Raw genomic sequence first — 24,607 nt, 5'->3', positions numbered from 1 at the left:
GGCTGTATCTCTTCCCTCTTCTCTTTACAGTCCTCCGACCCACCTCTCATACATCAGGCCCCAGACAGCCCCTACAGAGGCAGGGGCCACAGCCGTGCTAATTCACAACCGTCCAGCATGGACCCTGTACAACCCCCAGACTGAGACAGAGAGAATGAGAGAGAGACCAGAGAGACCAGAGAGAAAAAGAGAGCGAGAAATAGAGAGACCAGAGAGAGAGAGACCAGAGAGAGACCAGAGAGACAGAAAGAGAGTGCGAGATAGAGAAAGATACACAGCATCCCTCCAGTCAAATCAATAAGTCTCATGAAATTAATTTCTGTTAATAGGACATAGCCATCCATCTTCAGATAGTGTTGTATTGACAACTGGCCAGGAGTGAGACTGTCTAGGGATAAATGGACAATGCTTACTGCTTGTTGTGCCTAAGGCCCCTTAGTTTGGATTCAGATCTATACAACTCTGGGCCCTAGCCCTACCACTGAGTTTTAGCACATTCCCAGAGATGTAGTAGTGAAATAATATGGGTAAACCCTGACCGAAGGTCAAGATGACAGGAGTAAAGTAACAAAAACGCTAATGTGAACATTGCTAAGTTGGAGTAATAGTTGCTAACTTACAAAGCCATTCCGAAACTTACAATGCATTTTGAGCTTTGATTGAAGAAAACCTGTGATATCATTACATTCAGAATTCTGAAAGCGCTTGGGTGAAATATCTAAATATCTCAACCCCCCCCATGAACCATTGCCTGGAGGTGACAAAACAAAATGCAAATTAACTTCTATTTTTGTCATCACCGTGTCGTTCCCCCTCAGTCCTCACATCTCACTCAAGTCAGATTCCTCTCAAACCATCTGTCAACAGTGAGCCACTGCTGCATTTATACACACACACACTAAGGATAGAGAATGACAGGAGAGAAAGGTCAACAGAGAGAGATATAGACGGATAAACAAACGGATTTAAGGAAACAGACAGATGGTGAAAGACAGATAGAGCTACAACTCCTTCTTCTGATAAGAATCACTCATGTCCAGGCTTGGACTACTTGATTCTTGCAACTGATTGATTCTTAAAGGGGAAGTACATTTCACATATAGAAATGTCTCTCTCAAATGTTTTTTTGAGCAACATAAGCGCTTCACTGATATACCCATTTTGCACCATTTCATATTCATTATGACCACGCAGAAAATGAAAACAAGCATTTCTTATTGGACGAGTTCAGGTAGTCCCTTCCTGGTTCAGTCAGTTTGGTGCCTAATGAATACGACCCAGAAGTACAGTGTATATCCCAAGATTTGTGAACTTAACTTACCCTCTAGTATCTTCCCAGTCTGTTGAGCAACTCCTCCAGGTAAGACTTTAGCTACGTAGGCTCCGATGTCTCCGTTGGTCCCTGGAACCTCTTTACCTCCCACCACTCTGATACCCAATCCATTCCCTGGAAATGAAGAGGTAGAAACCCACAAATGAGTGAGAAGCATGAACACACACAACTATACACATGCACGTACAGTGGTCAGACACCCATTAAGAGAAGGCATGCACAGGAATATGTATCCAGAGTAGAATGTAGACACACACATTTATGTGCACGCACGCACACACACACACACACACACACACACACACACACACACACACACACACACACACACACACACACGCACACACGCACACACGCACACACGCGCAGACACAGTCGTTTAGAGATCAGTCATTTAAACTAAAGAGTAAATACACGCTTATCACACTGACACAGTCATCCAAATCCCACAGACAAATCGTTCCTTTTAGCACTTCTCCACATAAACAAGCACCTTCTTTGTGGCCTGCTGACTAATTGCAAAAATCTAATCCGGTGTGTCAATGATACGCCATTTTGAGCCAGGATGGATGACTGATGAGAGTGGAGATGTGCCAAATCAACAGAGGAGCCACGAAATGTCTACCCCATTTTGGGTCAAGGCAAACATTAAGACCTGTCACTGTGTTAAGACAGCTGTGTTTATGACAGATTGTGTCCATGTGCAAGGTAAACTGTGTTTCCCTTACCTGACACACTACGGTCCTTGGGATCCCTCTGCAGTTTGACTCTGGTGTGAGGAAAGGGGTAGTAAACACCCTTCCCCTGAGAGACACATACAGGAAACTACATAAGTATTTTATAGGCTATTACACCTCAACAGATAGCTGCAGTTACTGATACAAATGCATGCTTGAAAATGTCTCCACAATTATGTAGTCATGAATATGTATGTGATTAGTTTGGGTTATTTCTGCAAGAAAGAATAAACAGTAAAGCATTGTTTAAAAGTCTGTGTGCATATGGGCATTTCTCAACTTTATGACTTGTGCCGTGGGTGGGTGGGTGGGTGCGTCGTGGGTGGGTGCGTGGGTGTCACCTGTCTCCTGTCCGGCCCTTGTCCGTTCTCTGGTCGTCCCTCACGTGGTTTGTCAAACCAGTCCGTTTCCTCTCGCCGTAGGTGGTAGGCTTCAGAGACAAATAGGCCATGATCATTAACCCTGTCAATCAGTCCCTTCTAACCTATCAGTGGGACAAGCTTTCTGATTGGTTGGAAGAGGATTGCATGCTGGAGAGGGGACATGCAGTTGAAACAGGAAGGAAGAGAAAGAGGCCTCCAAAAAAGGTAAAAATGTAATAATTTAGGGCATTTTAAGATATAAATGACAAGCAGCTAAATGATAATACTTTCCTGTTGAAATATTTAACGCCAGGGGTAACTTTAACTTATCTTAGCTCTCGCAGATGTAATTTATTGGCATTAATGTTTGGCATGTTTTTGGTGTCATGTTTTTCACACTATCATGCCAACCTGACCAATGCTCTTTTTAGTTAATATGGCACAGTATAGGGTTAGTCCGTTTTCTTTCCATAGTTTATCACAACTGGCACCAGTTACTGTACAGTATGTAACCATGGTAACAGTCTGACGTTTAGGCCAGTGTAGCTCACTTTTGGAGTGCTGGTAAATGTGAAAATAAATGTACGGTTCTGTATCTTTAGATCAGCATTGACAAACTGCAGGTTTGAATTTCTGATTGGTGTAAAGCAACCTCCCTGACTCATCAATAAGGAACAAACGGTACACAGAAGCCAGCTAACATCTACCAACATTGAGTCATATTGGAAATACATGTTGACATCTGGAATGGTTAAGATGTTGGCTTATGGATGATTGACAGGTAGGGGGCAGGGGAGGAGAATGGAACTAATATGTTTAAGGTTATGGTTAAGGTATTGTCTACATGTTGGCTTATAGATGATTGACAGGTAGTTGGCAGGGGCGGGGCAGGATAATGGAACACCCTAGAACTAATACTCTACCGTTTGGGATATTCTCATGTGATTGTCGGGGATCATCTCTGTTCAGTGCCAGCATGGAGTCACTTAGGGCTGTAACCAAGGGAAATTGATAAACATGGAGTTTTCTGCCCCATATGACATCATGTAGATCAAAGGGTCAAGTTCTACACACTTATTATGGGATAGGGTCATAGGGACTAGGGTGTTTACTTCCTGTCATGACAAGAACTATTGGCACAGTCATAGATTTTTTTGTTCATATGTATATGAAATCAAGTAAACAGTGTTATGAAGGGGTTGTTTTAAAATAGACATGGTTGTCAGCAGAATAGAGATGGAGAGAGAAAAGAGAAAAGTGTAATGCCTGCATTTTGTTGGAGCATGCGTAAAAGACCCTGATAAAGAGTGACAACACAGAATCAGGAAGAGCTTTGTTCATGCTACAATAAACATTATATTCCCCATGCAACATGTACAACAAAGGTATGACACCCATGCTCGTATTCAGACAAACACATGCAAATTAAATGTATTTATTATAGATTAACGGAACATGCATTAACATAACATGCATTGGAAAACCCTTAGAGATGGACATGCAAGAAAGTGAGAAAGAATTCTAGAAAAGAGAAAAAGGATCCTTCCCATATCATATGGAAATTGTCAAGTGTATATCATCCAAATAAGAAATACTGCACTGATGCAATGATAATACTGTATGTACCTAACTACCACAACAAAATACATTTAAACCTTCCAATAGATCTGTAATAGGCGTATCATAGTCTAAATAGATAATGTATAATGTAACATAACGTGCAGTGTTCACACAGATACACATTCCTATTATGTATATTTTGTCCTCAATTGAAGTACTGAATTTGAAATAAACATCAAATATCTGAAGGACAAAGCAATAAACACATTCCATAACATTTTGCTAGCCAGAGGCACTTTTTCAATTTATCATCTCAGAGAAAGCGAGGCTCTTTTCCCATTTCCCTGCACAATCTGACCTGAGCTTTCAAGTAGAGGGATTATTCTACTCCCAACACCTGGCATTACATAAACAAGCAAGTTGTGAAATACTACAGAAGTCCTCTAGGACTTAAAGTACAAAACCATATTTTCAAGTATGTCAGTTATAGAGCAGAAATGACAACATTTCGCAAACAAAACTAAACTGCTGATCAGTTTCAGAGAGAGAATGCTATTGGAGGAAGGATACCTTCTACATATCTATAAGTGATAGACATTCTAGAGTAACATACATAGAGATTAAATAGGAAAATATATATTACATAATGATTCCAACGCAGACACAATCACATGCATTTAGAAACCAGAAGAGACCCAAATGAGGGATTAAACACCAAAGGACATCAACATAGACAAATACAAAATACAGTAATTACATTCAGTAAAGTCAACTTGTCCTTTGTATTGAGACCAATACATCAAATCAAAGGAAGAGGGAAGGAATACATTCAGAATAGACAATAGATGAAGAAACCAGTAAAGACACAGATAAGACATAAAGAAAGTCAAAAGTCATGGTTGGTGCAGGTGGGTGGTTCATTGGGTGATATATTGGGTGGTATATTGGGTGGTATATTGGATAGTATATTGGATGGTATATTGGGTGGTATATTGGGTGGTATATTGGATGGTATATTGGGTGGTATATTGGGTGGTATATTGGATGGTATATTGGGTGGTATATTGGGTGGTATATTGGATGGTATATTGGGTGGTATATTGGGTGGTATATTGGATGGTATATTGGGTGGTATATTGGGTGGTATATTGGATGGTATATTGGGTGGTATATTGGGTGGTATATTGGATAGTATATTGGATGGTATATTGGCTGGTATATTGGGTGGTATATTGGATGGTATATTGGGTGGTATATTGGGTGGTATATTGGATGGTATATTAGGTGGTATATTGGGTGGTATATTGGGTGGTATATTGGATGGTATATTGGGTGGTATATTGGGTGGTATATTGGATGGTATATTGGGTGGTATATTGGGTGGTGTATTGGATGGTATATTGGGTGGTATATTGGGTGGTATATTGGATAGTATATTGGATGGTATATTGGGTGGTATATTGGGTGGTATATTGGGTGGTATATTGGATAGTATATTGGGTGGTATATTGGGTGGTTCATTGGGTGGTATATTGGGTGGTATATTGGATGGTATATTGGGTGGTATATTGGGTGGTATATTGGATGGTATATTGGGTGGTATATTGGGTGGTATATTGGGTGGTATATTGGTTGGCATATTGGGTGGTATATTGGGTGGTATATTGGATAGTATATTGGATGGTATATTGGGTGGTATATTGGGTGGTATATTGGTTGGCATATTGGGTGGTATATTGGGTGGTATATTGGATAGTATATTGGGTGGTATATTGGGTGGTTCATTGGGTGGTATATTGGGTGGTATATTGGATGGTATATTGGGTGGTATATTGGGTGGTATATTGGATGGTATATTGGGTGGTATATTGGGTGGTATATTGGGTAGTATATTGGGTAGTATGTTGGGTGGTATATTGGGTGGCATATTGGGTGGTATATTGGGTAGTATATTGGGTAGCATATTGGGTGGTATATTGGGTGGCATATTGGGTGGTATATTGGGTAGTATATTGGGTGGTATATTGGGTGGTATATTGGGTGCATACAAGCAGAGTCAGTTTGAAATAGGAAGAAAACAGTTCTGAACTGATGCCGTTGTTGTTTACCTTCGCCGTCCGACATGGTGCCCTGGAGGTCGTCCATCAAGACATAGCCTCGCCCCCTCGTTGGCTCTTCCCTCAGGTGCTGCTGCTGCTGGGAGTCCTGCAGGGAGAGGCACGAACCAAACTGGTCCCGTGAGTCGGCCGAGATGGGAGGCAGGGGCCCCGCCGACGCCCGCGCCATGCCCATAGGCTGGCCCACAGGACTCAACGGGCTCTCCTCCTCAGAGTTCTGCGCCACGATGGGGATGCGCCCCCGGCCGCCCTGCACGATGGGCAGGCTGGTGGGCTTGGCACGCCCTGATGGCATCTGGTAGCTGTCTGAGGCCGCCTCGCCGTCCCCCTTGAGCCTCAAAGAGGAACTGGATGGGTCCCGTTTGAGTGAGAGATCCAGGCCATAGACGGAGTTGGGCCTAGAAGAGGGCCGTGACCGGCTGCCACTGGGGTAGGAAGTCGAGTCCAAGGCCAGGCTCTGGCCGAAGTTGAGCGAGCCAGCCAAGTTGGCACCCAACGTGGAGCCCAGGTACTTCTGCTGCTCTGCAATGTTCTTGCGTAGTCCAAAGGTGATCTCGTCCTGAAGGAGCCGGCTGGATCTGGGAGAGGCACTAACATTACTGGACCCTAAATAGCTGGTATAGTCTGTCTCCAGACTCCTGCCGTCTTGCATTGAGGAGTACTTGGAGACTTTGGGGTCAGTCAGTGGGTCTTTGTGCTTCTGGTACAGCATGGACGCCGGGAGCTGCTTGGCTGCCTGCTTCTCTAGGGTCAGCCGGCTGATGCTGTATTTCTCCGTCTTGGGGTAGTGTCTTTGGGAGTAGCTCTGGGAGGAGGAGACACCCGAGCTGGGGGTGCCGTAGTAGTTGTGGGAGAGACCCGTCAGCGGGTCCAGACTCTCTGTTCCCCCTGTGCTCCTCCGGAACTCCTGCTTCAGCTGCTGCTTGAGGAGCTTCAGCTCGTAGGGGTCGTCCATGGAGTCCTCATCGTCTGGGGTCTTTCCATACCCGGAGTGGAGCCTGGAGCTGGAGCCCAGGTAGTCGGTGGAGGTCAAGTCGGCTGCACTTCTTCGCAACAGCCTTTCTGCCTTAGCCAGCTCCTTCTCGGCCTGGGCGTAGCTGGATGAAGCCAGACTCGTGGAGCTCTTGGCCAGCTCTGCCGCATCTTCTAGGAGGACGTAGCTTCGTGGAGTGTGGTGGTGGTGCTCCACGTCTCCATAGAAGGAGTCGGCCGACACGTTGGACATGGGGCTGCCAGCCATACTGCCCCCCACCTCCAGGGCCCGGAGGTCCAAGTGGTTACCGTACTTATCGTACCTGACCCCTCCCATGTAGGCAGAAGACACGGGGTCGGGCTGTCGGCTGATGACTTCGTACTTTGACGACGCGTCCAACTCTTGGATCAGGGCCGCCTGCCTGGCTGCCTTCTGCTGGAGAAGGAGCATCTGGTGGTAGCTCTGCTGCTGGGAGCTAGACAGGGAGGGGACTGAGGAGTAGATGGACTGAGACTGGTAGGACTGGGGGGACTGGTAGAGTGACTGCTGCTGGTACAGCGTCTGGCTCAGTGGGTACTGGTACTGGGAGTACGTGCCGTACTGGGCCTCGTGTGTGGTCTGTGGTGGCACAAAATCATCCAGCTCTGACTGGGGTGCCGTCCTGGGGCGCTCCAGTCCACGACTTCCCATTTCTTCATCTTCTCCACTGCCGCGGCCGCTCCGTGTCTCCCGGATGTTGCTGACCTCACTATCTGACATGTAGTCACGATCCTCGGCCACGCTCTGCAGGTAGGCCCGCTCCCTCTTCTCCCTCTCCTTGAGGAGGGCGTCTTTCCTGCGGTTGATGCCCATCTCCAGGTAGCGTAGCTTGGCGTCGATCTCCTTCTCTTCTTCGTCCAGCTCCGCCTGCTTGTGGCGGAGCTTGGACGACTCACGCTCCACCATGTCCAGCTCACGGTCGATATCCTGCAGGATCTTGGCCCTCGCCATGTTGGTGTTGCGGCACATGCGACGGCGGGCCGAGCCAGTGCTGTAGGCCGCCTGGCCGGCGGCTGTTGCGTCCTCCTCCGAGGGCGGGTTGGGCAGGGTCCTCTTCACCTTCTTGCCGGTGCCAGTTGGGGTGCTGCCTGACGAGCTTTTGCCCTGATGGAGAAAACCAAAACAAACAAATAGTTATAAAAACGAGAATAAATTGCTTCTTTAATTATTTATACTCAAACGTCACATTGTGATTTCACACTGAATGGGTACAGCATCTGAATGACGACTTTATCCAAACCTTTACTACATGGACTAAATTAACCGGAACGAAGTGTTAAATCTTTCATGATTTCAATTATCTGATTAAATTAATGGATGACTAAAATAGAAGAGGATCTCTATCCCGGTTTCTCTGTGTCCTAATCAGGCACGGACAAGAATCTGGTGTCCTCAGAGTGAGGGAAAGCTTATTGAGAAACACAGCATATTGATTGCTGGTGAGTTTCACAGGAAGATACTGTACGTGCTCCTGGCCATAAATGTTACTCACTACCTTAAGAGCAGCCTCAAAATATGTAATTTATTCACATTAAACCCCTATGGATCTGTGGCATATCAATACTTTCCTACAAGCTCAGCTGTTTGTCCACCCCTTGTATGTACAGTATGAGGAGCTCTGTGGTGTGTCACTCAGGCAGAGGAACAATGAGAGGCTTGATTAAGTATGTATAATGCTTGGCTGGTATACCATATACAGTGCCTTCGGAAAGTATTCAGACCTTTTAACTTTTCCCACAATTTTTTTTAACGTTACAGCCTTATTCTGAAATGGATTAAATAAATACAAATCCTCAGCAATCTACACAATATAGATATAAAACATATATACAGTACCAGTCAAAAGTTTGGACACACCTACTCATTCAAGGGTTTTTCTTTATTTTTACTATTTTTTACATTGTAGAATAATAGTGAAGACATCAAAACTATGAAATAACACATATAGTAAACCAAAAAGTGTTAAACAAATCTAAATATATATTATATTTGAGATTCTTCAAAGTAGCCACCTTTTGCCTTGATGACAGCTTCCTAGAGCTGGTCGCCCTGCTAAACTGAGTTATCAGGGGAGAAGGGAGGTGACCAAGAACCCGATGGTCACTCTGACATAGCTCTAGAGTTCCTCTGTGGAGATGGGAGAACCTTCCAGAAGGTCAACCATCTCTGCAGCACTCCACCAATCAGGCCTTTATGATAGAGTGGTCAGATGGAAGCCACTCCTCAGTAAAAGGCACATGGCAGTTTGCTAAAAGACACCTAAAGACTCTCAGATCATGAGAAACAAGATTCTCTGGTCTGATAAAACCAAGATTGAACTCTTGGCCTGAATGCCAAGGGTCACGTCTAGAGGAATCCTGGCACCATCCCTTCGGTGAAACATGGTGGTGGTAGCATCATGCTGTGGGGATGTTTTTCAGCGGCAGGGACTGGGAGACTAGTCAAGATCGATGTAAAGATGAACAGAGAAAAGTACAGAGATATTGATGAAAACCTGCTCCAGAGCACTCAGGACCTCAGACTAGGGCATAGGTTCACCTTCCAACAGGACAAGGACCCTAAGCACACAGCCAAGACAACGCAGGAGTGGCTTTGGGACAAGTCTCTGAATGTCCTTGAGTGGCCCAACCAGAGCCCAGACTTGAACCCGATTGAACATCTCTGGAGAGACCTGAAAATAGCTGTGCAGCGACGCTCCCCATCCAACCTGACAGAGTTTGAGAGGATCTGCAGAGAAGAATGGGAGAAACTACCCAAATACAGGTGTGCCAAGCTTGTAGCGTCATACCCAAGAGGACTTGAGGCTGTAATCGCTGCCAAAGGTGCTTCAACAAAGTACTGAGTAAAGTGTCTGAATACTTATGTAAATGTGATATATATATTATTAAAAAAACTGTTTTTGCTTTGTCGTTATGGGGTATTGTGTGTAGATTGATGAGGGATATATATTTTTTAATCCATTTTAGAATAAGGCTGTTATGTAACAAAATATGGAAAAAGTCAAGGGGTCTGAATACTTTCCAAAGGCACTGTCTCTGGATACCGCCCAACTCTAGTATTTATAACCTACTGTAAGTATATATCTTAACTTAATCATCTTTCATTACATTTTGACTATGTCTGAAACCAGTCCCAGGGAAACAAGTTGAATGCGAAGAAAAATGATATGAACACACTTCTATACCTGTGGTGTTTATGAAATTCAAATGTTATGTTTTAATACAACTAGTAGATACTAAACGAATAGCTGCAACCTTTGGACTAAGTCATTTGCAATACCTCAAATATATCCTGATCTAGTTAGTCTGGTTGGAAAGAAAGAATGTGGAAGGATGCTACCAGTCCAAAATCACATTGAAGAGGCACTGTGCAGTGACTCAATGTATGAAAAATTGAAACTCTTCTAGAAAATTGCCTCCAGTCTTACAGGCTTTGCCTTCAAACTAAAATGCCAATATAAATATATCAGCTTTAGTGCAGCATTGCCTTTGAAAGGGCATTCTATGAGAGACTCATATGAATTTAGACAGCAAACTCGCCAAATGAATAGCAAGCTGGGGGCTACATTAGATGTGTATGAGAGAAACGGAACTGCAATAAGACATCATTTTCAGGGCAATAATGGAGTAGTGTTATGACAAGAAGTGCAACCTGGAAATACATCCAAATCTGGTTTCAAAATAGAACAGAAATGCATCCAAATCTGGTTTCAAAACAGAACAGAAATGCATCCAAATCTGGTTTCAAAACAGAACAATATCCTGGATTATGCTCTACTTTGTTTGTCCAATGTCACAGTATATCATACTTCCAAAAACTCTAACTCTAGTTGCCTTAATATAAAATAACAAAATAAACCCAATTATCTATAAAAAATAATATGCAAGTGTTAGCGCCCTTTTGTACCGTTTCTCCTTGGGGTGAGAAAACTGACCTTTATATAAAGCCTGCATGCCTAAGGGAGAAACTCTATGCCCATTTGAACAGAACACACCACAACTGCAAACAATGATTAAACCAGAACTCACGGAGTAACCGTCGCCATACTGGAAACTGGATGATGCCCTCTCCTCTCCAGTGGGACTCATGGGCTTGGGGTCGGACATGGATCTCTGCATGGCCTTAGGTCCCTTGGGGCTGCCAGTTGGAGAGACTTTGGTCAGATCAGTACTCCCTCTTATTCTCTGTGGGCTTGTATCACCCAGTGATTTCTCATAGGACACAAACTCAAGGGATTTGCTCGGGGATATGCAGGGGGATATGGGGGAGTAGAGAACATTGGGGGATTTGGGCGGGGCCTGAAGTGAGGAGGGGTCAGCTCTGAGGTGACCAGACTGTTCTATCTCCAAGGGCGTGGGCCGTCTCTTGTCTTCCCAATGTGGACTTTCCGAGTCAGAGAGCTCCATCCTGGCGTCCATTCTTACATTCCCTGCAGAGTCTGTCTGTATGGAGATCTCAGAGTGAGCCTGAATGGACATATCAGAAGTCTGTCCGCCTCTGTCCCCCCTTGACGTGCGAGGCCTGCTACGTCTGGCCCGAGCAGGCTCCCACTCCTCCTGGTCCTCATCGTCCGTCTGCACGCAGCTGTCTACGCTCTTCTTGGCCGTGCTTCTCTTCTTCCTCCCCGTCGTGTAGGCTTTATCAACAACACTGTCCTCGTCGTCCGTCTGACACCCACTATCCATGATTTTCCGGGCCAGCTCGGTGCCATCCGGCCCCAGGATGACTGCCTCCTGCTGGCCGTGCCCCAGCAACACCTCCCCCGGGTACATCTTCCGGAACTTCTGCTCCTCCAGCTGTGCTCGGAGCTGCTCCTGGAGCCTCTGGATCTGCTCTAGCTGCTGCTGCTGCTGGGCATAGGTTTCCTTTTGCATCATGAGGTGGGCCTGGCGCTCATCCTCCTGCTGGCACAGGATGGCCTGCTTCATGGACTGCAGCTCCTCCAGCTCCTTCTGCACCAGCATCTGTTCCTGCTCGCGGAAGCGCTGGATCTCCTGACGCTCCCACTCCAGTTCTTCAGCCAACCGCTGCTGTTTGAACTTCTCCATTTCCAGAATCTCACGCTGCATCTGGTACTGGCCCTCCCCTGGCACACAGGGCGAGGACAGGGCTTCCAGCGAGGCGGCGATAGCCTCCAGGGACGCGTCCGTGTACGAGTCCAGCCTTTCCAGGACCAGGGTGACCGTTTTGGTGGTGAGGGCCGCGGAGGTGGATATGCCATCTTTAGAGAGCTCCAGGTTGAGGGGGACATCCCCTTGATCGTCTGCAGAGGTGGTGGATATGAAGCTGTGTGACCGAGTCATGGGCTGGTTCTGGAGAGTGGACAGGGATGGCATGGTGTCGCTGGTGTGCATGCCCGCCGACAGGGAGTTGTAAGTGGTGCTGAATATGGACCCAGGTTGTGTGGTTATGGCGTAGGTGGATGGGATTGGTACTGAGACTGAAGAGTACACCACCCCATTGGAGGATCTCAGGACACTGCTCATGCCAAAGTGTGTCCCAACAGCTCCATTGACTCTGGCTTGGGAATATGGAGGGATTATCATTCCTGAATATAACCCTGAGCCTTTGGTGGAGAAGTCCAAAGCTACGCCTGTTGGGGAAAACAAATATATTGAGTCCACAAAAACAGGTAGCCTTAGTGGTGAAACATCAGACAGAAAGCCATGCTCCATCGAAAGCAATGCTCCATCGAAAGCCATGCTCCATCCAAATAAATAAAAAAGCAACAACAAAAATGGAAAAACCTCCAGTCTTGCCAGATCATGGATGATGTAAAGTCAAAGCAAACAGCATGCAAGCACATGCATCGGTGTACCAAAAAAATTATCATAGAGGTAGAACGAAAAAATAAGGTAAAATGTCCATGCAAACAACTCATGAAAAAAAAGAAGTGAACGAAACAACAAAATACACTAAAATGCCACAGGATCAGCCATGAATAAGCAGAGGCATCTCAAAGTGACATTTCAGTGAGAGGTCGGCGATGTCACTGCACAAACCTGCATCAGATGTCTTGGAGGATGTAAGGTCTACTGCACCCTCTGTGGTGCCATGGAAATTGTAACTGTTCTTGCTCTTATAGAGGAAAAGCCCGGCCTCAGCCAGATTGGTGTCGGACATGGAGGGTTTGATGCCACCGAAGCCCCTCATGTTGTAGGGTGAGCGGTCATATTGGTAGTGGTCGTCTCGGTAGCCAAAGCGGTCTTCGGGCAATGGAGTAGTGGGCTGCTGGGTGGTGCAGCTACCTGTAAATGGCAGCTTGTAGACAACATCACAGCAGACGGCTCTTCTCGCAGCCGTCAGGTCCACGGGTTTCCCATCCTCCTCTGTGATCACAGCCATGACCACTTCCGCGGAGGAAGCGTCGACCGAAACCACGGTGTTGAAGGGTTTGGCTGTGCTAAGGTCCACCGCACCTGCTACTGTCGGCATCCCGCTGCTCAGACCATTAGCTACACACCCTGGGGCAGTGGTAGGGGCGATAGTAACAGGTGTCTGGAATGTCCCTAAGCCTGTGCCAGGTCCTACAGAAAGGTTCATCGGGATCTCAGCATTGTTGCTGGTTGTGGGCTGTGCATCTATGGGCCGATAGATGATCTGACAAACAGGCTCGAAGGCTTTGTTTGTGGTTGTAAGCTGAAGGGGCAGAGAAGGGACTTGGGATATGTTGGTATTTTCGTAACTTTGTATGGTGGCAGCACATGTAACTATGGTGATGCTGTCAGTCACTATGGAAACACTGGTCGACTCAGTGCTTAGATTGACCACTGGGGACTGCACTGCACTTGTCTGACGACCGTTGATATCTGTGGCTAAGGACTGGCGTCTAACATCTGACGAAGACAGATCCACCACTTTCATGGCCGATTCTGAATTCACCTTCATGGTACGAAGGTCTACTACCTCCCCTGGCTGGTAGCCCTGTGGACTCTGTGTCTGTTGTGGTTTAGGTTTCTCCAGTGAGATTGGAACACCGTTCGCTCTTGGGGCTGGAGGTGGGGGCGGCGACCTTTCGTGTCGGACAGACACCATGGTTCTTTGAACTTCTGTCGTCACAAACTGAGTGACCTGCCCTAACCTGACCTCTGGGGGTGGAGCGGATGCTGAAATAGCCTCAATGACATGACAGGAGCTTGACACAACTTTCTCTGGCCCACATATCTCTTGACTTTCCATGGACTCAGTGATGCGAGTGAATGCCAGGGGCACTCTATTTGTGTGTGGTGGAGGTGGCTGTGGTTGTTTCTGGGGTTGAGGTTGTGGTTGATACTGTGTTTGAGGTTGAGGTGGAAGTTGGGCATGTCTTGAAGGAGATGCTGGACCTGGACTGGATGGGGCCTGGGTGGTGATCCCTTCCACTGGAGAGCTGGGCTGGGATGGCAGAGTTATAACCACATAAGTTTCGTGTCGATTGCCGTATCGCGGAGAAGTGGGGGATGGGTGACCCGAGGAGTGACCCGAGGAATGACCTGAGAAGAGACCTGGCCTGCTTTCAGCTGAGGGGCTCAGATTCAGGGCTATATCAGCATGGCCTGTGTGGAGGGCAGTGGGTCTTGGATATTGGATGTGGGCAGGCGAGCCAGGCTGAGAGACAGGTTTTGGAGCAAGGGGTGGTTTGACGTTTTCCCCTGGCCTGTGGCTGTACCCCATTCCAGCAGGGATGGCTGGCTTTGGAGGAACTGGTGGGGGGACATGAGGCTGTCTTACCGGCGACACTTGGGCTGTTGTCATGGCAACATGTTCTGACCTGATTATAGCCTGAGATGGAAGTGGAACAGGGGGTTTCCTGGGGTAAACCGATGGCTTTGGCATGGTGGGAGGGGGCAGTGGAGGGGGTTCAGGAATGTCTGCTTTTTCCTGAGACAGGGCCCTGTGCAGGATGGCTGGTTTGGGGGGCACTGGTGGGGTGGTTGACACTACACTGGGGACAGTGGGGGTGTACTGAGGGAGGGTGGGTAAGGGCGATACACTGGCAACAGCAGGGGCTGAGGACTTCATACTAGACAAGTCTATGACATCCTGTTGGCTTATGTCCAGAGGCTGGTCAGCCTGGGAAGTTTCAATGTGGGTCTGTGGTTGGTCTGAAGTTGTAGATGGGGGGACCTTGCAAGCAACTGATTTGGACTCAGTTTCTGCAGCAGCTGTTAAGGGTGCCTGATCAGCTTTAGGAATGTCTGATGAAGTCTTTGGCTTATCTTGACTTTTGGTCTCAGTGGCCTCTTCATCAGCGTCCTCCTCCCCTGAGGAGCACTGTGTAACCCTCAGGTCTGGTATGGGACGCAGAGCCCTTCTGGATTCAGTGCCTTCGAACTCACCACCAGGGGCCGCCCCAGATATATCAGGACCTTGCTGTGTCGGGCTAGTCCCAGGAGTCAGAACTTTCTTCATGAGTTCCTCATACGCAGCCTCAGCATCGAGCAGTGGTTTTCCATCCTTGCCTACAGTAACTATAACACTCGTGGAGCTGGTTGGCTCAGTGGGTTGCAATACAATCTCTGGTGTGGGTCTTTCTGACACGGACTTTGCTTTTTTCAGTTCCTGCTCCAGCTGCATGAATTCTTTCTTCTTCTCCATCATGTCTTCGTAAACCTCATCTGGAGATCTCAGTATTTTGGGCTGAGCTGGCACTGAGATTTTCTCAGGCTCCTGCTGCTGGACTTTCTTTCCATTTCCATCAACAAGGGACTCATAGGCATAATCTTCTATCAGCATCCCACCATAGAGGGACTCTTTCCCCGGAGGGATGTCTACCTTTTCCTTTGTGGGTGTTCTAGCCTTTAGCATGATCTCTTCGTAGGCTTCGTCTGCAGTTTTCAGGGCTCGTTTTTCAGGGCTTTTATTAGCACCTTGATCAGCTGTTGGAGAGTAGAGAGAAACAGATATAGGAAGTTGGTATACTTTCTGTACTGCTGCAATCTTTACAGCATTGATCTCAACTCCCTCTGGTTCTGACTCGATGCTGGGAGAGAAATCGGATAAGGATGATCGCCTGAACTCCTCCATCTCTGCCTCTTGCCTCAGCTCTTCTGTTGGGGAGGCATCTTCAATGGGAGAGAGGTTGCTGGGCGGCGTTTTGGGACGCTCCCGCCTCCTCTGAGCTCGGATCTCATCTTTGTCCTTCTTCGACTTCTTCCCAGAGCCTTTCTGCTTCTCCTGTTCTCTTAGCAGCTCCTCCTCCTCTCGTAACTCCTCTTCCTCAGAAGAGTCTTCGATGGTGGGTAGACCTTGGCCTTGTTGTCTATGCTTCGCTTTCCTGTGCTGTTTCCCCTCGCCACTGTGCATGCGGCTAGGACTACTGCTGTCACTGTCCTCATCCAAAGAGGAGAGGGATGTAGGCGATGTCCCAGGGGTGAAGCTGGATGCGTGCAGGCTGGAGGACCCATCGCCCCTGGAGCGATCATCAGGGGAGTTGGTGAGGCTTTCCATCTCAAGCTCTCCATCATCTGATGTACCCGGTATGCACACAGGGCTGGTAGTCGTGTTGAGCTCGATGGTTCTGAGTTGGCGTACTGCCACAACTCTATCTGCCAAAGGCTGTTCCCCTTCCTGAGAGTCTGAGACTTTGGGTTCCGATCCTTCTTTCCATGCCTTGTCAGGTTTATCCAGTGAGAGTTTCTGCTCATCTTCGTCCTCAGGGCTGATGGTGTTCTTCTTGAGGAGCCGCCTGCCTTTTGCCATTGCACTTCTCTCCTTCCCCTCCCCTTTCTCCTGTTCCATTCGTTTCCTGTCATGATCTCGGATCTTTTGCCGAATTAGGTTTTCTTCGTCAGACGGTGAAGCATCTTCGTTCTCACTCATCTCCATGATCTGTTTACGAATGAAGTCTTCGTCATCCCCTGATACGGGACTATCTTTCCCTAAGCTCTCACTGCTGTCCTCCAACGAGTCACCCCTGATGTCTGTCGGCACCAGCAGCTTTTTCTTTGCTGAGGCTTCCTTCTTCTCTGAGAGTTCTGGGTCATCCTCTGTGCTGGGAGATTCAGGTGAGAGGGGTAGCACCTCAAGTTTGCGTCTGGTCTTGAGTGAGTCGGTCAGTTTGTCTGAATTGTCCTTTGGTTGTGTAGCCTGGGCCTCTAGTATGGGAAGGACAGTGCTCTCCAGCTTGGCAAGGTCTGAGGGGCTGGTGGGACTGCTATCCTTGGCGACTGTGTTTTTTTCTCCAGGGTCTTTCAGCGTTGCCTGTAAATTAAAATAATAAAACACAATTATTGTATAATAAATATGTAGATAATAATCATCCATAATTGATCATAAACATGACATATTATTTGGAACAATTAAAATGGATATATGAAGATGTATAAAGAGAAGATAGATTATTATTATAGATTTTTTTACAACTAATGTCTGTCGATTATTTTACATAACTAAAAGGTCTGTAGAAACATTTGTGAAAAGAGCCCTTCTGACTTGAATCATCTAATTCTCAGCCACTACTGTTGCTACATACTACAGTCACCTCTCCAACTGCATCCACTTCAGACTCTATTATCCCTTGAATTTCAGGCATTGACTTTTCTTCATTCAGAGGTTTGTCTTCGTCCTGTTTACCAACTACAGGGACTAGGGTGTCAGGTTCTACTACAGGGGCTGGGGCTATAGACACATTTTCAGATACAGTTTCAGATGTTTTAGTCTGCTCTGGTGTTGTTTTGTCTTCTACGCTGCCCTCTCTGTCACTCACAGCTTTCACCTCTGATACTGAAATAGGTTCCTGCTTTTCACTAACTACAGGTGGTGACACAACCACTTTCTCTTTCTCTGGCTGAATGCTCTCAGACATAGAGTCTGTCTTTGGAGTTTGCTCGGATTCATCTTCTTTGGATAATTCTTTCTCTTGCACTGCTTTCTCATCACACACAGTAGGAGTTGGCTCCCTACTCTCAGCTATAGACACCTCTTGTTTATTTTCAGCTATGCTGCCAGCTTCTTTTCCTTCCTGTGTGGGTTTCTCCTCAGAAACGTTCTCAGGGGCTTGTGGCTCACTAGCAGCAGATGATAGTGACGCTGCCTCTATAGCGTGTTCTAAGTGCTCTGCTTTGACCTTTTCTTGCTCTTTAGCGTCAGAAGCTGGGGGAGTAGACTCATTCTGGGCCTTCTCAGACTTATTATCGGCTGTTGGCTCTGGTTCAACCTTGGTATTCACAGATGTCAGATTTTCCTCTTTCTGACCTACACGTTCTGCTCCAGCCTCAGTTTCAGTTTCATCTGTGTTTTTTTCTACTACTGGTGCTGGAGCTTCTACAGCCTCCTGAGGTGGGATCTGATCAACTTTAGCTGATTGTGGTTCAGGTTCTGGGAGCTGTTCAGGGACATTTTTCTCAAAAGGGGATGGTGAAACTGACTCCTCGGATTTGACTTCTGGGCTGGGTTCAACCACTGTTTCTGACTCTGTCCTTTCGGCATCTCTCTCAGGGCTAACGTTTTCTGGTTTAGCAGCAGGAGGTGCAGGAGAAGCCTCTGGTACTTTCTTTACTACTGCCTCACTTTCTACAGGCTTCTCCTCAACTTGGGCTGGCGGAATTGGCTCTGCCTCCTTCTCTACAGGCTTCTCCTCAACTTGGGCTGGCGGAATTGGCTCTGTCTCTACAGGCTTCTCCTCAACTTGGGCTGGCAGAATTGGCTCTGCCTCCTTCTCTACAGGCTTCTCCTCAACTTGGGCTGGCTGAATTGGCTCTGCCTCCTTCTCTAAAGGCTTCTCCTCAACTTGGGCTGGCTGAATTGGCTCTGCCTCCTTCTCTACAGGCTTCTCCTCAACTTGGGCTGGCTGAATTGGCTCTGCCTCCTTCTCTACAGGTTTCTCCTCTACTTGGGCAGGCGGAATTGACTCTTCCTCCTTCTCTACAGGCTTCTCCTCAACTTCATCAGTAACTAGAGGAGGAGATGTGGCTACAGACTCAACTGCCTCAGTTTGTGGAAAGGTCTCTACCTCTTTAGGCTGTTCATTCTCAACAACTACAGGGGGAGTTTCTTCTACCGCAGGGGGCACCTCCTCTTTTTGTGAAGGCACAGGCTCTAGCTCTGCTGGTTTGGGAGATGTACAATCCTCTACCGGCTCATTAGGGGCTTCGGGAGCTGAGGCCAAATTCTCTACAATCTTAACTGGTGGAGCAGGAGCCACCTTTGGCATCTTAGTCTCCACAGCCGTCTCCACAGCTGAACTCTCTGCTACTGGACCTGTATGTACTGAAGACACCTCAGTTAGAGGCTGTTCAACAGTAGTTGCTTGAGGCTCTGGCTCTTTAGGTTTCTCCTCCTGCTCGGTGACTGCAGGAGGTGTAGGAGCTGTCTCCTCAGCTTTAGGTGGCTGACTAGGTTCTTCCTCAATCACCACTGCTTTCCCTTCCTCCTCAGTGACAACAGGAGCTGGCGGTACAGGCTCTGGTGATTGGTCAGGTTGGACAGTAGTTTCCTGTGTGACCGTTCCAGGTGTTGGAATCACCTCTGGCTCTACCAACTTAGCTTCCTCTTCAATAACCTTCTCTAGGATGGGCTCCTCTTTCTCACTATCTGCAGAGGGAGCCGGTGAGATCTCCTCTGCTGTAGATTCACTCTGCACTTTATCTGGGCTTGGAGTTGGCTCGGGTGCTGCCTCAACAGGCTTTTCTGAATCATTCTCTACAGGGGGGGCAATGACAGGCTCCTCTACAACTGCAGGCTGGAAATCTGATTCTGCCTGAGTAGTGTCGGGTGGTGACTGTTCTTCTGTAACTTTCTCTGGCATACTCTCTGGATGATCCACTGCCGGGGCCTCGACAGTACTCTCCGCTACACTCTCTGGCACAGGCTCATCCAGTATAGTCTCAGATATAGCTTCCATCGCTTCAGCCTGCTCTGGGTCTTTCTCCACTGCTGAGCCTTCGACCGCACTCTCCACTACACTCTCTGGCACAGGCTCATCCAGTATAGTCTCAGATATAGCTTCCATCGCTTCAGCCTGCTCTGGGTCTTTCTCCACTGCTGAGCCTTCGACCGCACTCTCCACTACACTCTCTGGCACAGGCTCATCCAGTATAGTCTCAGATATAGCTTCCATCGCTTCAGCCTGCTCTGGGTCTTTCTCCACTGCTGAGCCTTCGACCGCACTCTCCACTACACTCTCTGGCACAGGCTCATCCAGTATAGTCTCAGATATAGCTTCCATCGTTTCAGCCTGCTCTGGTTCTTTCTCCTCTGGGTCAGTATCAGAGGGAGGGGTGGCATGCTCAGGTGGGATGGGTGTGGTGTCTGTGTTTGCAGACGCAGCGTCTGGTGTTTGGGGCGGGGTGCGTTCTGCTACTACCTTGGACATGGGAAGCGGCTGGGTGTCTTCCTTTGCTGCTGCTGCTGCCTCTGCCTGAGTAACTGAGGGGCTTCTTGTTAATGGAGAGGCAGCAGCAGCAGCAGCTGGGGAAGCAGGGACTTTGGCAGGGGAGGCAGGAGGGGTAGGGGTAGCTGTGGGTAGTTGCTTCTTCACAGGAGATGGTGGAGGGGGTATATCGCCCAGCTGGCCAGAGAGAGCTCTTTGGGTCTGGCAGTTGAGACATAACCATTCTTTCTGTAAGACAGAAAAACAAAGAAAATGTTAGTTAGTGTTGACCTTGTAAAAATGCTCACTCACTCTAATACATAGTTGTCGTAGTGGATGATTAAAATGTTGACTTTAAATAGTATTTATGTTTTATGATCATTATTAGAAAACTGGACCCACGGTTTCGTAACACTTGGACTATGTGTAGACACGGGGCCAGTGTAGCCTATTCTAGTTCAGGCAAGCTTTTTACATTTATGTAACTTAACAGATAGTCCTTTCATAATGCATGGTAATGGCACAGAGGTTTACCAATGCATGTCAGAATGACTCTGGCAGCGTGTGCAGACATTCCACAGCAGAGCCAGGTTGGAGGCTGTGTGTGTTTGTGTGTGTCTAGCTGACCCATCTACACAAAACGATTTTACACAGTGCATCCATCAGGATGAACACATATTAGGCCCTATGACTTAATGACACAAGACCATAACCCCAGACCACTGCGCCCCTTAGTCCCATGTCCTAAATTCAGCATGATGTACAGTATATTAGGGATGAGCAACTGTTGGCCCGCGGCCCCCCTTTTGAAGGCCCTCACATCAATTTTCACAAAAATATTAGTATTATTTTTACCTTTATTTAACTAGGCAAGTCAGTTAATAACAAATTCTTATTTACAATGACGGCCTGGGAACAGTGGGTTTAACTGCCTTGTTCAGGGGAAGAACGACAGATTTTTACCTTGTCTGCTCAGGATTCGGTTACTTGCCCAACGCTTTAATCACTAGGCTACCTGCCGCCCCATAGTACAACAAACATTTGGAACTCATTTGGGGTCTCAACTTACTGTTGCAAGCTAGAATAGTAGAATACACAATATGCCGTTTGGAAATGTGGTTGTCCATCAGCAGTTTTTCTGTTGTTATGTCAGTCACTGATAGTCAATCAATTAGCCATGTAATCAAAACAATTTAAGATTGCTAAGTTAGTTTAGCAGCCAGCTATCTAAACTTGTTATTGTGGTCGAATGATCGGCTGACAAGGACCTTACAGTGGGATGAACTGAAACATCTTATGTCAGACCAATTCAATCTGTCAGTAAACCCAGCTCAAAGCAGGCAATTAAAAGTGTGCATTCAGTAAACGGTTTATCCTGCGTAGTGCGATGACTTCGGCATTGTTTATTCTTCCCATCCCCCGCTTGGGACCGAACCGGCCCTCTATCTCTGAAAATAACCAGAGTGCATCAGCAAGAAAGACAACAAACCGCCACGAGTACAGCTGTTCAAATCCTTCGTCTCGGAGGGCCTCTAATTCTGTCCTGTCATGGTTATCTGACTCAAGTCGACAATCACAGCACTAAAGAAGAAGCCATTACAGAAGGGCTCCACTGAGAATTGTGGTTTAAGTGTTGTACCCGTTAAGACGCTTTAATATTCGATATCTCGACAAGAAAGGAGAGAAAGAAACGATGGTAAACATTTGATTCCTAGGGACTTTGGGTCTTACACTGTAGCACACCAGAGCTAATGTAAGTAGGACTAACGATGGAGAGACGTTGTACTGTATGTGTAGTTGTATTGTAAGTGTATTGGTAAAATAACACATCCACGCACCATACATACATATTCTCTCTTTCTCTCTTGGGGTCTAGTCAGCATGGGTCTAGCCACCCCTCCAGTCTCCGTTTCAAGTAAACACCCTATTTCCTGCATACCCGTTTTGTGTGCCTCCACAGGCCAGTAACGTGGGTGTGTGCCACGGTAAGATACCTTAATGGTTGCCTCATAACGTTCTCCATGTTAAATGGTTAGCATGAAGTTTAGAATGGCATTTTGTTATCATACGATCGAAATGGAGAGTGTGTGTAAAAAAGAGCAAGGGAGAAAAGGAGAGGGGAGGGAGAGAAGAGGAGAGGGGAGAGAGAGAAGAGGAGAGGAGAGAAGAGGAGAGAAGAGGGGAGAGAGAGAGAGAGAGAGAGAGAGAGAGAGAGAGAGAGAGAGAGAGAGAGAAAGAGAGAGAGAGAGAGAGAAGGAAATAGAGTGAGAGCAAGAGAGGAAAGAAACAGAGAGCCGCAGGATTTCACCTTTATTATATATGACTTCATTAATAATATCATAATACAGCCCCATAGCCATTCCAACCCTATGTAGAGGTCCCTCTTTCTACAATCCAGGATGCCGTGCCACCCCCACAGGGCATTGGCTTTCGCAGCTTGACTGACTGCTCCATCCATTTACACCACAGAGAGCAGCTCGAGAGGCAGAGAGATGGTTCCAGATTGCCACTGATAGGGAATAATGAGAGCCCGGACAGAGCCAGTCAGCCACAAGATCTGTCGCTTCAGCTTCAAACCACTTTTACCCTTCTCATCAACAACGCTATCAGAGATCTGCAGCCTACGGTCCTTGGATATCACCCATCCACCAGATCACCACCATAAAAAGCATCCTGTCTTTCCATCTCTGTACTTGTCAAATACACAAGTGCACACAAACACACACAAACACACTCCCTGTCTTTCACGCTCTCTCACACACACACACACACACACACACACACACACACACACACACACACACACACACACACACACACACACACACACACACACACACACACACACACACAGACACAGTGATCCACACACAAACACAGACTTCCACACACAGACACAGTTAGCCATACACAAACACGTATATGCACATAAGTGTCACACTACAACTTTGTCGTATTGAAATGATTTAACCCCTTTAAGCCATTACATTGACTCCCTGATTGAAGCTAGGATGCTAATGGATGTTCGTGTTTTCCTAACTAGCCAATTACAAAGCATTCCTGGTAACAGAGCTCAGTAGCTTCAATTCCTTGAAGTGTCATTAAGAGCCCAGTCTTGTCCAGTCTTGTCCAGCGTCTCATTAAGATAAGAGAAACGATGAGTCATGTCACAGAGTGTGTGTGTGTGTGTACCATCAGTTGGTCATCATAGTAGCGATGGGGGATGTATAATCATCAGCATCCTCACATTTGTATAGCTGTGTGGCTGTATGGCTGTATGGCTGTGTGGCTGTGTGGCTGTATGGCTGTGTGGCTGTGTGGCTGTATGGCTGTGTGGCTGTGTGGCTGTGTGGCTGTGTGGCTATGTGGCTGTGTGGCTGTGTGGCTGTGTGGCTATGTGGCTGTGTGGCTATGTGGCTGTGTGGCTGTGTGGCTGTATGGCTGTGTGGCTGTGTGGCTGTATGGCTGTGTGGCTGTGTGGCTATATGGCTGTATGGCTGTGTGGCTGTGTGGCTGTGTGGCTATATGGCTGTATGGCTGTGTGGCTGTGTGGCTGTGTGGCTATATGGCTGTATGGCTATATGGCTGTGTGGCTGTGTGGCTATATGGTTGTATGGTTATGAGGCTGCGTGACTATATGGCTTTATGACTGTATGTCTATATGGCTGTATGTGGGATCCACCCTCACATATACATCCCTGTGGGTTGTGAATCAGCCATGCTGCTGTTTGCTAAGCACACACACACATATACATACACACACACATACACATACACACACACATATACATACACACACACATATACATACACACATATACATACACACACACACACACACATGGTATCACAGCTACTCCGTGATATGCACATCCCACATGCATCTGGGTATAACACTGTAGATAGAAAGATAGTACGAGGAGCAGCATTAGTGTGGGAGCCTTTCCTCTCTTTACTAGAACTATACAACCCTGACTTTACAAAAGAGTTCAAACGTTCAAGGACGCTACAAGAAACAACACTTTCAAACTACTAAACTACCTCAAGTCTCAAGACATTAACATAAAAAGTCTGAGATGATTTGGCAAAATCGGCAAATCTGGTAATCCGATGAGTCTATCCTCCGTGTTGGGTCATTGGTTCCTCCTCTCAGGGGAGGTAAGCGACGTGAAGGTCGAAGTGATATCCTTTTATT

General features: G+C 47.1%; 1 protein-coding gene across 1 annotated transcript in view; it reads right to left on the bottom strand.

The window, feature by feature from the left end:
• LOC115180119 (protein piccolo) overlaps positions 1-21,439 on the bottom strand; it is a 38,591-nt gene extending 17,152 nt beyond the window's left edge. The window contains exons 1-9 of the mRNA XM_029742019.1: positions 21,428-21,439; positions 20,407-20,661; positions 13,124-17,303; positions 11,150-12,714; positions 6,101-8,225; positions 3,356-3,424; positions 2,412-2,500; positions 2,062-2,137; positions 1,322-1,447 (exon numbers count right to left, since the gene is read on the bottom strand). Of these exons, the coding sequence (XP_029597879.1) occupies positions 1,322-1,447; positions 2,062-2,137; positions 2,412-2,500; positions 3,356-3,424; positions 6,101-8,225; positions 11,150-12,714; positions 13,124-17,303; positions 20,407-20,661; positions 21,428-21,439 (8,497 nt within the window). The remainder of the gene's footprint in view (positions 1-1,321; positions 1,448-2,061; positions 2,138-2,411; positions 2,501-3,355; positions 3,425-6,100; positions 8,226-11,149; positions 12,715-13,123; positions 17,304-20,406; positions 20,662-21,427) is intronic.
• Positions 21,440-24,607: the final 3,168 nt, after the last annotated feature.

Source organism: Salmo trutta, chromosome 40 (assembly GCF_901001165.1).
Source record: "Salmo trutta chromosome 40, fSalTru1.1, whole genome shotgun sequence".
Lineage (NCBI taxonomy): Eukaryota > Metazoa > Chordata > Actinopteri > Salmoniformes > Salmonidae > Salmo > Salmo trutta.
Note: the sequence above shows the minus strand (reverse complement) of the source record. Positions and strands in the feature narration are given on the sequence as shown.